Here is a 17,223-nt window from a genome sequence, read left to right on the forward strand (position 1 = left end):
CAGAAGGTACAGAAGGTCTTCACTGCATTTCTGGCAATATTTACACTTTTTAAGAAAAATTTGCACTTATCGAACAGATATAACAAAGCACCAATGGTATATTTACCAGCCCAAAACAAGAGAAATTCATTGTCGGGGTTTATATAGACTAAATTCTGCTTTACTGAGAGCATTCTTTATTGTAGTCAGCTTCCTGCGGGCTCCTAGATGAGACTGAATGGCTCCTGGACTCTATATTCCTGGGTCAATCCCTGCTCCATCACATTTATAAAAGGGTTTATACTTAAACAATAAGATTCAGAATATCAGAAGGGAAACCTGCAGATCATGGTACCAAAAGTGGTGCTCAGCTTGTCTCACCTGTCTGAACATGGAATCTTTGGCCCAGTCCAAGAAATGCGGTCTGCAGAGACACAATGGGAGGAGCCGGCCCAATGACAAGGCTGCTACTGCCCAAAAGATTAACAACAGCAATGGCAGTATACACAAAGGGTCCAGAGGTCACCATGAACGAGTAGCTCTCTGACAATGTATAGACCTGAAAGAAAGAAATAAAACAACACACCAGTGAAAATTTTCCAGACCATATTATTAAGTGATTTTAAAGCTTTCTATTAAAATAACTAACATGTCATACTTACCTGCTCTGTGCAAGGGCATTGCATAGAGCAGCCCTGATCCTCCTCTTCTCGGGTCCCCCGCTGGCACTCCTGGCACCCACCCCCCTCTGCTAAGTACCACAAAAGCATGCCGCTTTTAATGGGGGACAAGTGTGTGTTCACTCCCGAGCCCTGCCCTCTGTGTTACTGGCTGTGTTTGACAGCAGCAGGAGTCAATGGCTTCTGCTGCTGTATCTGAGCCAATGAGGAAGGAGAGAAGCGAGAGAGTTGCTGCTCTCCTGCACATGGCTGGATCGAGATCAGGCTCGGGTATGTATTTAGGGGGGCTGCAGGGGAAGCTGCATGCAGAAGGTTTTGCACCTTAATATATAGAATGCAGTGAGGTAAAAAATAATTCTGCATTTACAACCACTGTAATCCATATTATAAACATTCCTCACCAGTATTCAGATCACATTGGATTATGCAGAACCCTGCTACTAATTCTGACCTCACTCTCCTTCGTGAACCCCTTGCCTGCTATTTATTTTTTAATTAGCAAATACATAGATGTTAAGGTAAAATTAAAATAGGGATATTCACTAGCTGGTCAGGAGGCAGGGAAGTGACATACACTATACTTGTCAAAAGTATTGGGACGCCTGCCTTTACACGCACATGAACTTTAATGGCATCCCAGTCTTAGTCTGTAGGGTTCAATATCGAGTTGGCCCACCCTTTGCAGCTATAACAGCTTCAACTCTTCTGGGAAGGCTGTCCACAAGGTTTTGGAGTGTGTCTATGAGAATGTTTGACCATTCTTCCAGAACAGGAGCAGGACAGCCAAGTTCCTCCACCCCAAACTCGCTCATCCATGTCTTTATGGACCTTGCTTTGTGCACTGTTGCGCAGTCATGTTGGAACAGGAAGGGACCACCCCTAAACTGTTCCCACAAAGTTGGGAGCATGAAACTGTCCAAAATGTCTAGGTATGTTGACGCCCTAAGAGTTCCCTTCACTGGAACTAAGGAGCCAAGCCATACCCCTGAAAAAACAACCCCACACTATAATCCCCCCCCCCCCCACACCAAATGATTTGGACCAGTGCACAAAGCAAGGTCCATAAAAGACATGGACGAGCGAGTTTGGGTTGGAGGAACTTGACTGGCCTGCACAGGGTCCTGACCTCAACCAAATGGAACACCTTTGGGGTGAATTAGAGCAGAGACTGGGAGCAAGGCCTTCTAGTCCAACATCACTGCCTGAACTCGCAAATGTGCTTCTGGTAGAATGGTTAAACATTCCCATAGACACACTTCTAGACCTTGTGGACAGTGTTCCCAGAATAGTTGACGCTGTTATAGCTGCAAAGGGTGGGCCAACTCAATATTGAAACCCTACGGACTAAGACTGGGATGCCATTGAAGGTCATGTGCGTGTAAAAGCAGATGTCCCAATACTTTTGACAATATAGTGTACATTCTGAAGAACCACAAACTTTGTGTTGTGACCCTAATCATGCTCTGCATTGATATGGCACAGTGATGATATGGGATATGTAAGCTACTTTATTAGTCTATTGGCCGGTAAATCATATATATGCTATTTTATACAGGTGTTTATATACTGCCAACAATTTACACAGTATTTTACATACTGTATATTCACATCAATCCTTGCCCTCAAGGTCCCTAACTCACATTCATACATACGCATACTAGGGCCAATTTAGATAGGAGCCAATTAACCTACCAGCACTTCTTTGCATTGTAAACTCATGCAAGCACAGGGAGAACATGCAAATCCTTATGGAGATAGTGTCCTGGCTGGGATCCAAACCAAGGACTCCAGTGCTGCAAGGCAGATATGCTAATCACTAAGCCAATGTGCAGCCCATATATGTAGTCGATTTCACTTTTTCCATGTTAGCTGGAAGGTTGTATTTTTAGGACAGTTGGTTTGTTTATCCAGGATCTGCATCTCTAGGAAGACCAATTGTCACCTTAGAACATCCGGGTGTCCCATTGCTTCTAAAGTGAAACACCTTGGAGAAAAGTAGCAGCACAGAGTGACACAAAGATCAGTCTATGGCAGTTGGTAGACACGCGATGTGCCGTACACTGGTCTATACCAGTCTAGTGTGAAGAAGGTTCCTGCACATTTCTGGGCACCCTTGAATGCCTAGTGTTGAATCGTGTGAATGCCAGGCATCATCACCAAATGTGGGGAGTGCCTGAAATCATAATTAATAAATATATATATTTATATATATATATATATATATTTGGCTTCACTCAGACAGGTGTGGATACCTGTTCTGCATGCAGGCTGTATTTGTTATTGCGCCAAGCTGCGTGCAGGCAGTCTATAGAGGTAGAAGCAGATACAGTAGATGCATGGACACAGCTGCATGTCAAAATTTGCCATGTGTGCAGGAACGGGTACATTGATCCGAATGCAGTGCACTCACGCCTGCATGCATGTCAAGTTTAGATATTTAGCTGTGTCTGTGCAGTCGCCGTGTCTGCATCCACCCCTAAGGGCTGCCTGCATGAAGCTCAGGTGACATTGCCCATCTGAATGAAGCCTTTAGGCTCCATTCACTCCTAAGCGTAGCGATTTACTAGTGTTTTTCAGGCATTTTTTAAAGAGTTTTTGCAGCTTTTTTTACAAGCATTTTTAAAGCATTATAGAAGTGTTTTACAAACGTTTTATGGCTTTGGGTGTTTTTGTTTAGCCAATAGAAAGCACTAGGGGGAGGAGAGGGAGAGGAAATTAGTTGTTGAGAGTTGCTATTTGAACAAAAAAGGCTCGTAAAACACCCCAAATCAGGTGTTTCTATTGAAGTCTATGAGGCCAAAAACGCTTGTATTCTGCCAAAAAGAAGCTCATGTACTTCTTTGAGAGACAGGTGTTTTGCTTCAGGCAACAGAATGTTCAGATGTGAACAGGGGCTATTGGAATGAATGGGATTTGGCTTGTTGAGCGTTTTAGAGCTACAAGCTTCAAGCAGACAATCAACTCAGGTGTGAACAGGGCCTAAAAGCATACCCAGTATCAGATATATTATTTCATGTTAGGTACGGCATCCTGTGTAATGTGTCAGTGTAACAACACCTATGTAGGTGACAGCTCAGTCTTCATGCAGGGAGCAGGCTATGCAGCACACTTACAAACAAATAGCCACTGCCCCCCCCCCCCCCCCCAAAAAAAATGGCCTTTGCAGCTAGGAGCACAAGGAAGGGCAACGCATGTAAAACAAAACTAAAGAAAATTCCCAGCTCAACTTACCAGCCAACCTGCAACCAACTGTTTTTATCACAAACTGTTAGAAAGGATAATTTGGTTGGTTGCAGGCTGGCTGGTAAGTTGAGCTGGGAATTTTCTTTTGTTTTATATGGAGCACACTTCCGGCACATATGCCGAGCGCATATATGCGGCACCTCTAAAGGTCAACTTCCATTCCATGAGGCCACATATATTTGTGAGCTCGGCATGAAGAGGTTTAAGTGGTTGTAAAATCAGAAGGTTTTTTTTATCTTAATGCATTTCATTGCATTAAGGTAAAAAACCTTCTGTGTGCAGCAGCCCCCGTAATGCTTACCTGAGCCCCATCTCGATCCAGCAATATTGCAGGAGAGACTTGGCTGCCCGGGATTTTCCCTCCCAAATGACAGACAGCAGCGCGGCGCCATTGGCTTCCACTGTTGTCAATCAAAGTCAGTGAGCCAATGAGGAGAGAGAAAGGGTGGGGCCAAATGGCGGCTCTGTGTCTAAATGGACACACACAGTGGTGGCTCGGGTGCCCCCATAGGTAATTGCTTGATTTGCAGACACTCGGCAGGAGGAAGGGGCCAGAAGCACTGGCAAGGGACTCGAGAAGAGGAGGACCCGGGCTGCTTACCTGCACAGATCAGGTAAGTAGGACATATTTTTTGTTTTTAAATGAAAAAAACTGAGACGTTAGTATCACTTTAAGGAAGACCATCACTTTAAATCACTATCAGTAGTAGTTGCAGTCTGGGTAAGGGAAGATATTCTTTACTGTAAAAGCATTACAGTTGTGAAATATTTTACTGTATGAAGTAGCAAAAGTGAAATCTATTATGGGAAAAAAAGTATTTGGTGCTATTCTTATGCCGCGTACACATGATCGGAAATAAGGCCAGCAAAAGACTGATGAGAGCTTTTGGTCGGAAAATGCGGAATTCCTGCCAGCAAAAAAGATTGAGAGCAGGTTCTCAATTTTTCGGTCGTAAAAAGTTCCTATATGAAAATGTGATTGTCTGTACAAATTCCTACGTGCAAAATTCCTACGCATGCTCGGAAACGATTCCACGTATGCTCGGAAGCATTGAACTTCATTTTCTCGGCTTGTCGTAGTGTTGTATGTCACTGCGTTCTTGACGGTCGAAAGTTCAGAGAACTTTTGTGTGACCGTGTTTATGCAAGGCAAGCTTGAGCGGAATTCCGTCGGAAAAACCATCCAAGTTTTTTCTAATGGAAAATCTGCTCGTGTGTACGGGGCACAAGTGTTCACTGTATATTATAATAAAGTATCCGCAGTTATTAATAAATATATGTGAATATTTTGATCCAAGGAATAGAGGTGACTCTTTGTGGAAGGATTCTCAGACACACAAACAAGAAGTCAGATTGAGACTCCACCAAGACGTAACGCTCACTTCTGAGCGGAGTGACCAATTATACCTCCATGAGTAAGCTGTTCATCTTTTCTGCTGTGTCTGTCATCTCTACTTTCTGTGCACACTTTCTACTTTCATTCCCCAAACACAATCTCAGCTTTACCGCGGATTATCTAGAACGTATTTCTCTGTATCTATATTTAGCTGCCTCATCAATAATGTACAGGGGATCTTCTGAGGTCGGGATAAGAGGGAATCACACAAGCATGTCAAGTAAATTATTCCTATTTCACATAAAGGAAAACATTTCTCTAAGAATTGCAGGACCCCAGGGCACTTTTCTTTTTCAATTCATCAGAACATGGACGTGAATATACTTTTTCTAGTAAAATTAAACCTGATCGTCAGCCTTCCCTTCAGTCTTGCACAGCCTCCTCTCTTGTACTGAAACTGCTTACTCTGATTTCACTGCACACTGTGAGCTTCTCATAATTTGCACTAGAAGATGCAAGAAAGAGATAGAGCCTGCCTCAATTCCTGGTGAAGGACATCCAGCAATGCCTAGTCCTTTCCTTGCCCACTACATCACCTAGCTTTGACTGTCCTTGCCAACCCCTTTTATTCAGTGCATTTCAGTTCTTTAATTATGGAGGCTTAGCATCACATGTGGGTGTTACCTATGTAGGGTTGCCACCTTTTCTTCAAGTCAAACCCAAACACTTCAGCGTCGCACAGCTATTTTTTTTTCATAGTATGCATCCTACTATAGTACTATAGTATGTATCCTACTCACTTAGAGGCAGGAGAGAGAAGGGGGGAGTCTTAGTCCAGTCTGAATAATGTGCCCGGGCCTCAGATAGTCTGAAACCCGGACGCATGATTCCAAACCCCAATTGTCCGGGTGATTCACGAACAGGTGGCAACCCTATACCTAGGGTGGTCTGCATGCAAATACAGTCTGCCTAGGAAATGTCCACATGGCTCAACCAGCAATTGTAAATGAGGCCTTGGTTCATTATTTATCATTTCTAACAGTTCCCTGTCAGTTTATTTGTTTTGGCCTGTGTCCCTCCTCTCTAGGAAGATTTTTCTACACTTCCCATCCTTAAGATACAACAGAAAATTAGAGGAAATCTCTACAAAGAAAGCTGTCCCTAGAACAAGTGAACCCATTGGAAGATTTCCCCTATATTCCTTTTCTGGTGACAATTCAAATTTTTGGATTACCTCCTACTTTCTCTAATGGCGACCGGGTCACCAGGACAAATAGTGTAAATCCAGGGTGAATAGGGGACAGGGACACAGGCAGCAACATAAATCACAGAAGGGTTCTATCCTTTCCTTCCAAAACTGAAAGGAATAAAAAAAAGTTTGGGCTATACATATACTATAAGGACAAAACAACATAAAAGAAATTTGCAAATGAAAAAAAAAAAAAAAAAAAAAAAGATATTATATATACATACGCACACATTTTTCAGAATGCGTCAACTGAAAAAAAATCAATGAAGTCGAACGTACAAAGTGAAATTTTTTAGCAAGCAGATTTACCCCTACCTATTATTTCAACCACTTGGATTTTTTTTTTTACTTTTATGATTATAACTTTGCTTACAAATTATTGAAAAAGACGAATTCATACTTTCAGGAAAGGACGTCTGCATGTGTTTGATGTCCCTACACTAAATCATTCTCCGTCCAGCAAACGTCTGATCTGCAGGAATAAGTACTTCCTTTCCTGCACTTACTACCCTGCAGCATCTATACCAGTCCTTGAATGAGGTCCTTGTTCCTAAACTTCAGTGAAAATCACTGACCCAAGCTGGCACCAGCACGCAAAGACAGTGCAGTGTGCCAGAAGGGCAGATATAAAAAACAAATTAAACAAACCTTCCAGACCTACTGGGCACTGCTGATGCTAGGGGAGCGGGTATAAAATAGTTCAGCAGGTGGAAAGAGACTAAACTGCACTGCTAACAAACTTGTTCCAGCAAAACACTTTAGTTTAGAAACTCCAGGCAACCCTCCCTGAGTGCAAACAAACCTTTGTAAATCGTAAAATTACTTCTGGTCAAGTGAAGCTTGGACTGAAATATACAAATATTTCCCAGAGTGCACTGCTTGTTCCTGTCTTGCCTTGGGTGCCTATTTCTAAAGGCTGGCAAATATGAACGTGTGTGTGCTGCATAAATGATCATATCTTATACCACAAATCAACATCAACTACCAAAAAGTGCCTAACAAACACTGACTTTAAAAACGATACATTTTCAAAATCCAATTCAGGGCTACATAGTTTCTTTTTTTTCCCAAGCACCCCTTGCTGCAATGCATACCTTCAATGCAAAGTGGTCGCCTTTTCTCAGCCACAAGATGTCTTCAGTCATCCAAAATGCATGACACCCAGCATCATTCAAGGACATACTGTGAGTGCAGGGTATCATGGACCTGTACCCCTGAGGGGCTGTCACCAGGACGCCCTTTGAGTTGGGATCTATTAGCCCTTTTAAACCTCCAAAATAAAAAAAGCACCACGGGCTGCATGCTAATCTCTCTGTTCTGTGTACCCCTTTGATCTTAGGTGCACTCTGTTACAAAGGGGTTGACTTCTAAGACTTCTGGGCTACACACCAGGAGCCAAGTCCCAACCACACACCAACCCTAATTGTCCACTCCCACTGGATGGACGCCACGGGAGAGGGCTTACTGGGAAGTTGGACATTGAAAACAGAGCAGGCATGGGATCAGACGGGTACAGGAGGCTGTTATTGTATGTGAGGAAAAAATTAAATAAAAATTATATATAGATCTATATCTATAGATCTATATACACACACACACACACACACATACGTGTGTGTGTGTGTATGTATGTATGTATGTATATATACACATACACATTTTTATTTTATTTATGTACACACACACACCCTTTGCAGCTATAAGAGCTTCAACTCTTCTGGGTAGGCTGACCACAAGGTTTACGAGTTTGTCTATGGGAATTTTTCACAAACAAGATATTTGGGGGGCACACCCTAAAAGATGCATTAAAGATGGTGCAGCCATAAGACCATACAGCAGAGCAAAATATTACAGCGCACATATGCAAAAAAGACATTTACCTCCAGCAAGGCTAGTTTAAAACACCTAAACATTTTCAAAAAACATTATTAAAAAATATGGGGATTTGGTCACACCAGATTGCTATATGGTGCTAAGCCTACTTACTGCTACAAAGTACCCCATGATTAGTGGGTCCTACACTATCCATAAATTGGGAGATCCTGCTTCTCTGAACCATGAGAGCAATACACTCTTCTATATGGGAGCACTTTGAGGTCTCCACCCATGACACAAGTGGACACTAATGAGAGGTACTTAATGAAAGAGTGGGGTGCTCCTCACCCAAAAGTATTTGGTCAGAATCCATACAATAGACAAACAAGATATTTGGGGGGCACACCCTAAAAGATGCATTAAAGATGGTGCAGCCATAAGACCATACAGTAGAAGAAAATATTACAGCGCACACATGCAAAAAAGACATTTACCTCCAGCAAGGCTAGTTTAAAAACACCTAAACATTTTCAAAAAACATTATCAAAAAATATGGGGATTTGGTCACACCATACTGCTATAGGTTTTTTGAAAATGTCTAGGCGTTTTAAACTAGCCTTGCTGGAGGTAAATGTCTTTTTTGCATGTGTGCGCTGTAATATTTTCTTCTACTGTATGGTCTTATGGCTGCACCATCTTTAATGCATTTTTTAGGGTGTGCCCCCCAAATATCTTGTTTGTCTATTGTATGGATTCTGACCAAATCCTTTTGGGTGAGGAGCACCCCACTCTTTCATTAAGTACTTCTCATTAGTGTCCACTTGTGTCATGGGTGGAGACCTCAAAGTGCTCCCATATAGAAGAGTGTATTGCTCTCATGGTTCAGAGAAGCAGGATCTCCCAATTTATGGATAGTGTAGGACCCACTAATCATGGGGTACTTTGTAGCAGTAAGTAGGCTTAGCACCATATAGCAATATGGTGTGACCAAATCCCCATATTTTTTAATAATGTTTTTTGAAAATGTTTAGGTGTTTTAAACTAGCCTTGCTGGAGGTAAATGTCTTTTTTGCATATGTGCGCTGTAATATTTTGTTCTGCTATAGGAATTTTTGATCATTCTTCCAGAAGACCATTTGTGAGGTCAGGCACTGATGTTGGACGAGAAGGCCTGGCTCGCAATCCCCGCTCTAATTCATCCCAAAGGTGTTCCATCCGGTTGAGGTCAGTCAAGTTCCTCCACCCCAAACTCACTCATCCATGTCTTTTCAGACTTTGCGCACTAGTCCAAATTGTTTGGTGGAGGGGGGATTATGGTTTAGGATAGGGCTTGGCCCCTTAGTTCCAGTGAAGGGAACGCTTAAGGCATCAGCATACCAAGACATTTTGGACAATTTCATGCTCCCAACTTTGTAGGAACAGTTTGGGGCTGGCCCCTTCCTGTTCCAACATGACTGCGAACCAGTGCACAAAACAAGGTCCATAAAGACATGGATGAGCGAGTTTGGGGTGGAGGAACTTGACTGGCTTGCACAGAGTCCTGACCTCAACCCGACAGAACACCTTTGGCATGAATTAGAATGGAGCGTGACCTCACAAATGCGCTTCTGGAAAAATGGTAAAACATTCCCATAGACACACTCATAAACCTTGTGGACAGCCTATGCAACAGAGTTGAAGCTCTTATAGCTGCAAAGGCTGGGCCAACTCAATATTGAACCCTACGGACTAAGACTGAGATGCCATTAAAGTTCATGTGCGTGTAAAAGGCAGGTGCCACAATACTTTTGACAATATAGCATATATACACACATATATATTAGGACTGTTACTGATTAAAATATTAGTGTTCAATTAACCGTCTTTTTTTTTTAATTGATGAATCGACTAATTTCGATTAATGTATAATGCACATACAGATCCAATTACTTTTAGCTGATTTAGCACCGTTGTTATGGCAACGGCCGAAGCCGGACATAGCGGAGCATGGCTAGGACGTCACACGTCATAAACTCACCATGCCCATAATCTCAGCCTTACCATGCCCATAATCGTAGCCCCACCCTGCCCATAATCGCAGCCTTACCGTGCCCATAATGCTGTCTCACCGTGCCCATAATGGCAGTCTCACCGTGCCCATAATGGCAGTCTCACCGTGCCCATAATGGCAGTCTCACCGTGCCCATAATGGCAGTCTCACCGTGCCCATAATGGCAGTCTCACCGTGCCCATAATGCAGTCTCACCGTGCCCATAATGCAGTCTCACCGTGCCTATAATGGCAGTCTCACCGTGCCTATAATGGCAGTCTCACCGTGCCTATAATGGCAGTCTCACCGTGCCTATAATGCAGTCTCACCGTGCCTATAATGCAGTCTCACCGTGCCCATAATGCAGTCTCACCGTGCCCATAATGCAGTCTCACTGTAGTCAGTGCCTGTGCCTGGATTACACAGTCTGCGGGCATCTTCCGCTGTGTGTCTCAGAGCTGAGTGTGAAAACGAGCTGATCTAGGAGGAGGGCGGGACTTTTCTCACAGCGCGGCCAAAGTTTTCCCACCCAGCTCCAAGACACACAGCGGGAGAAGCCTGCAGACTGTGTATGACATATAGTGGAGGATTAGGAGGAGGGAGTGGAGCGCTGCAGCCACAGCTTGGCCCAAAGCGGCCCCAGGGCAGGCAGCCTACCGATCAAAAAATTTTGATCGATCAAAAAAATGAACGATTATTCGAGGAGTTAATCGTTAATTTCCACAGCCCTTTTATTTATAATATATATATATATATATATATATATATATATATATATATATATATATATATATATATACATATATATACATACACACACACACTACTGTGCATAAGTTTTGGGCAGGTGTGAACAAATGCTATAACGTAAGAATCCTTTAAAAAATATATATTTTAATTATTTATTAATTTACAAACTGAGCGAAAAGAGGAGAAATCTAAATCAAATCAATATTTGGTGTGATCACCCTTTGGCTTCTTACACTTGCACACTTGCACAAAATCAGGGATTTTGTAGGATTCGAGTCAGATGTATGATTAACCAATTATATGAAGCAGATGCTAATGAGCATCAATTTCATATGTACTTTGAAACACAGGCATTAACTGACACAAACAGCTGTGCAGGAGCCTTAACACTTGGTGAGGGACAGCCAAACTCTGCTACTAAGGTGAAATTGTGGAAGACAGTTTCAGGTCAAAGGTCACACACCATGGAAAGACAAGGTAGTTATACTCCATCAGCAAGGCCTCACCCGGGCAAAGATGTTGAGATCAGGGGTCTGTGGGGGGCAAACCAAACCCCTTTCTTCTTCTTTACACTGAAGATAGTTATAAATGACATTGGCTCTGTTTGTGGTCGTTGTCCTGCTGCAGAATAAATTTGGGGCCACTCACACGCCTCCCTGATGGTATGGAATGATGGATAAGCATCTGCCTGTATTTGTTAGCACTGAGGACACCATTGATTGAGGAATGTTGAGGACCGTAGGTGCAGTGGTCGGCCAAGGAAACCTAATGCAGCAGATAAATGACACATCTTTGAAGAGGTCCAGCAGTGCCAGCTGCACAAAACTGGTGGATACTAGTGGGATCCAGGTATACCCATCTACTGTCCAGAGAAGTCTGGCCAGAAGTGGTGTTCATGGAAGAATTGTGGCCAAAAAGCCATACCTCCGATGTCAAAACAAGGCTAAGCAACTCAACTATGTACGTAAACTGGGTTGCAGAAAAATGGTGGCAGGTACTCTGGACTGATGAGTCAAAATTTTTGATATTTGGCTGTAGCAGGATGCAGTTTATTCGCTGAAGGGCTGGAGAGCAGTACAATAAAGAGTGTAAGCAGGCAACAGTGAAGCATGGTGGAGGCTCCTTGCAAGATGTGGCTGTATTTCCACAAATTAAGTGGGCGATTGGTCAGAATCAATGGTATCTGCAATGCTTTAAAGAAGAAGGCATCCTGGAAATGATGGTTTGGCCCCCACAGGGCACTGATCTCAACATCTTTGAGTCTGTCTGGGATTACATAAAGAGACAGCCTACAGCTACAGAAGATCTCTGGTTAGTTCGCCAAGATGTCTAAAAAAAAAAAAAAAAGTCCCTTTAAAAACTGTGTGGAAGTATACCTAGAATTGATGCTATTTTGAAGGAAAGGGTGGTCACACCAAAAATTGATTTGATTTGGATTTCCTTTCTGTTTATTTACTTTACATTTTGTTAACTGATAAAAAAAAGCTAATAGCACTTCTATATTTGAAAACATTCTAAATGTACAGCATTTTTTCACACCAGCCTAAAACATTTGCACTGTAGTATATATATATATATATATATATATATATATATTTTACACCTATAGAATAGAGTGTGAAAGGAGAGGAGAGACAGAAATTGAATAGAGAATAAATAAACTGGATAATGTATCTGTTTCCAATCTGAAGACATGATGCTCTCTATCACCCACGCACTGAGATGTGAAGCCACAGTTTTTATATTTATAGGATTCTGACACTTTGGCCAATTAGTTGGCTATTAATAGAGGCAGTAAGTGGGACTAATCCAGATATATGATGCAGGTTATTCAGGTGACAACACATCAATTTACAGAAGTATATACAGTGTATCTGTAGAACTCCAAGTGTAGCAAGGGGCCAGGCCACATACTGATAGTGTAAGCCACGGTATGATTAAGCCCTGTTTGGGTGAAATGCCTTAGATCGGTGTCTCTGATGGAAGGAGACTGAACTAAGGTCAGCCTGTACTTACTGACCCTTACTGTGGTTTACACTAACAGAGTGTGGTCCTGTGCTACACTTGGAGTTCTAGAGTTGTTAATTGTGCTCTATCAGCGGCCCTGCCAGCAACTGGCAGTAGAGACTTGAACAAGCCAGTTCATTTCACAGCGGCATCCGAGTGGTGCTTTCCTTTACACGTTGTGCAGTCTATCTGTGCCACAAATTTACAAATACAGGGCCGGTGCTAGACTATTTTGCACACTACGCACACCCCCCCCCCCCCCGAAACGACAAAAACCTAACAGTGGAAATATTATGGAGGGTGGATGTTATCTATGTAGCTGGTGCCTGAGAGAGAGGGGGATTGAGGATGAGAAAAGGGGGGTTTGAGAGAGAGGGGATTGGGGGTGAGAGAGCGAGGCCCCTAGCCCTGTCTGCAGTCCCCTCTGCGCACCCCCTGTCCCAGTCTGTGGGTAAGTGTGTCATGTGTATAATGCCTGGTACCTCCTTCCAGAGGACGTTCACGCTGGCCAGCAGCAAGCAGGGCCCTTCTCCTTCTGGCTGGTCCTCACCTCTCTGGTGGTCAGGGAGCTCTTCTCCCTCCCGGGCACTCACTTCTCCATGCTCCCGCCACCGCTGCGTCACTAGTCCAGGACTCCCCATGAAAAAGACGGCCCTGTTTGTGAGGTCTGCACAGCAATGCGCAGTGAGTGACACACACAGCCAGCACTAGCCCGGCGAAACTACATGAGTGATCCATGCATCTGGACTGGCCTGCACCCTCCCTAGGCTAGACTAGGCAGCAGAGCGCCCCTAGGTGGCTGCCTAGTTCGCCTAGCGGGAGCGCCGGCCTGAAGGTTAGCTTTATAACCTGACAGAAGTTCCAACCAGTGACCACTCCATCCAAAAACTGTGAAAATTTTTGTCTCCATCATCTGGACTGCTCAAGCAGAGATACTGCCCAGAGCGACTTTGAAAATGAGCAACATGGTCAGAAAACTGCATTTACTATGAGAAAAATATCAAAACTAGCGTTTATTGCGTCAGCCCGCTCACCTCAATTTCCACAGGACGGTTAAAGTTTAGCGTTAGTAATTCCTTGATGGATTCAGTGATGTTCTGGATGCTGGATCGTCTTGACAAAACTGAGAAATAAAAATACAATCAATTATAAAACATTTTTTTGTTCCTGTTCTATGACCCCTGGCAAAAAGTATGGAATCAACACTTTTGGAAAATGTTCAATCAATTGTTTAATTGTGTAGGAAAAAAAATAATCACAGACATGCCTCAAAACTATTTTCATTTAACATTCCAACCTTCTGGCTTTAAAGCGGAGTTCCACCCAAAAGTCGAACTTCCGCTCATCTGATTCCTCCCCCCCTCCGGCGAGGGGGGACAGGATACCTGTCTGTGACAGGTATCCTTTCCCACTGCCGGGAGCCTAAGCCGCGGCTATTGACGTCACGACTGGGGCTCCCTCCTCCTCCCCCTGTCGCCGGGCCAGTAGGAGAGAGAAGCGGGCCTCGCACATGCGCAGTAGAGTTCCCGACATGAAGCCGAAAGGCTACACTGCCGGGTACCCTTACCTGCATTGGCGGCGGCAGCACCCGACAGACGGAAACAACAGCTGCGGTGCCGACATCGTTGGACTCCAGGACAGATAAGTGTCCTATTGTTAAAAGCCAGCAGCTGCTGGTTTTTCTTTCTTATTTTTTTTTTTGGATGGACCTCTGCTTTAAGAAAAAGTTTAAAAAAAAGAAAGAAAACTGCAGTAATTTGTAACTGTTTTGCAGATCAAGCAGAGGAAAAAAATATGGACTCACTCAATTCTGAGGAAAATATTATGGAATCACCATGTACTTAGCAGTTCTAAAACAAACATCTGCATCAGATTACATCCTGAAAAATGATGTCATCACCAAACTTTCCTTCAATTGATGGAATAAGAAAAGTGTCCAAAATCTCAATATAAACTGTGCATTTATTGAAGATTTATTGACTGTCATCTCCCCCCGTACCTTTACCTGACATGCAACCCCATATCATCAATGATCGTGGAATTTTGCTTTCTTCAGACCGTCATCTTCATACATGTCATTGGAACAGCACCAAAGAAAAGTTCCGGCATCATCACCCTACCCAATGCAGATTGGTGGTTTATCGCTGAATATCACTTTCATCCACAGTCCATGATTGCTTTTCTTTAGCCCACTGTAACCTTGTTTTTTTCTGTTTAGGTGTTAATGATGGTTTTTGTTAGTACAAATCAAATGGAAAGGTTGTTAAAGGGAAGCGAACTGGTAGACCAAGGAAGACATCAAAGCGTCAAGTTAGAAAACTTAAAGCAATATGCCTTTAACCACTTGCTTACTGGGCACTTAAATCCCCCTTTCTGCCCAGACCAATTTTCAGCTGTCAGCGCTGTCACTCTTTGAATGACAATTGCGCTGTCATGCTTTACCCAAATGAAATTTTTATCATTTTTTTTTCACACTGATAGAGCTTTCTTTCGGTGGTATTTAATTGCTGCTGGGTTTTTTATTTTTTGCTAAATAAAACTAAAAGGGACCGAAATTTAGAAAAAAAAAACAAAAAACAAAAAACTGTTTCATAGTTTATTTTTCTCCTTCACTGATGTGCGCTGATAGGCTGCGCTGATGGGCACTGACAGGCGGCGCTGATGGGTACTGATAAGGCAGCACTAATGGGCACTGATAGGTGGCACTGAGAAGCACTGATGAGGCAGCACTGATGGCTGGCACTGATATGCAGCACTGGTAGGGGACATTGATAGGCAGCACTGCTTATTACACAATGATGGGCATTGATTGGCAGCACTGGTGGGCATTGTGGCCACTGGTAGGTGGCACTGGCAGGTGACACTGGTGGGCAAAGCCGAGGCTTTCTGAGTGAGGGACCGATGTCCCTCAGACAGAAGCCGGCGATTGGCTTTTTTTTCCAGCGTGAGGAAAGAAAAATACCGATTACAGAGCTTCAGTTTACATCATGTGATCAGCCGCCATTTGCTGACAGCTGATCACGTGGTAAGGGGCCGGGATCAACCTCCTACTCAGATCTGTGATCAGCCGAGTCTCATAGACTCGGTGATCACAGAGCGTGCCGTGCAGACAGCACTTGCTCGGGAGAACATCCATGGACGCCCTCCCGGCAATTAAGGCCCGCGCTGCAGCCATCTTTTTGCTATAGCGTGGGCGCCAAGCAGTTAAAAACTGAAAATTCACAACAAAACTAATGAGGAAAAAAATGGTCAGAAACTGGAGTCAATGTCTGTGACCGAACTGTAAGACATTGACCAAAAAAAATGGGATTTACATACAGAAAATCCAAAACGAAAACCACGATTAACACTTAAAACAGATAAAAAACAAGGTTACAGTGAGCTAAATAATAAAAGATATTAAAGATATTTTTTATCATAGAGTTGGTGGTCTGTCAAAGTCCCATTTAGGGGGTATTTTTCCTTGTTCTATTGCATGTCAGGTAAAGGTACGGGGGGGAGATGACAGTCATTAAATCTTCAATAAATGCACAAGTTTATATTGGGGTTTTGGACACTTTTCTTATTCCGTCAATTGAAGGAATGTTTGGTGATGACATCATTTTTCAGGATGTAATCTGATGAAGATGTTTGTTTTAGAACTGCAAAGTACATGGTGATTCCATAATATTTTTCTCAGAATTCAGTGATTCCATATTTTTTTCCTCTGCTTGATCTGAAAAAAAAAAAAACAGTTGCAAGTGACTACAGTTTCTTAACCACTGAATTACAGGCCACTTCTTCCTGCCCAGGCCAATTTTCAGCTTTCAGCGATGTCGCTTTTTGAATGACAATTGCGCAGTCATGCAACATTGTACTCAAAAAAAATTTTATCATTTTTTTCCACCACAAATAGAGCTTTCTTTTGGTGGAATTTGATCACTACTGGGGTTTTTAGTTTTTGCGCTACAAATAAAAAAAGACCGAAAATTTTTAAAGAACAAAAGTTTTTCTTTGTTTCTGTTACAAAACTTTGTAAATAATTACGTTTTCTCCTTCACCGATGAGACAACACTGATGGAGCGGCACTGATGATGAGGCACTTAGATGCGGCACTGATGGGGGACCGATAGGCAGCACTGATGGGCACTGATAG

The 17,223-nt window shown here is 43.0% G+C and overlaps 1 protein-coding gene across 2 annotated transcripts in view; it reads right to left on the reverse strand.

Moving 5' to 3' along the window:
• KIAA1549 (KIAA1549 ortholog) overlaps positions 1-17,223 on the reverse strand; it is a 149,096-nt gene that overhangs the window by 53,002 nt on the left and 78,871 nt on the right. For both annotated transcript variants that reach the window (XM_073621478.1, XM_073621477.1), the window contains exons 3-4: positions 14,123-14,211; positions 361-538 (exon numbers count right to left, since the gene is read on the reverse strand). In XM_073621478.1, the coding sequence (XP_073477579.1) occupies positions 361-538; positions 14,123-14,211 (267 nt within the window). The remainder of the gene's footprint in view (positions 1-360; positions 539-14,122; positions 14,212-17,223) is intronic.

Source organism: Aquarana catesbeiana, linkage group LG03 (assembly GCF_042186555.1).
Source record: "Aquarana catesbeiana isolate 2022-GZ linkage group LG03, ASM4218655v1, whole genome shotgun sequence".
Lineage (NCBI taxonomy): Eukaryota > Metazoa > Chordata > Amphibia > Anura > Ranidae > Aquarana > Aquarana catesbeiana.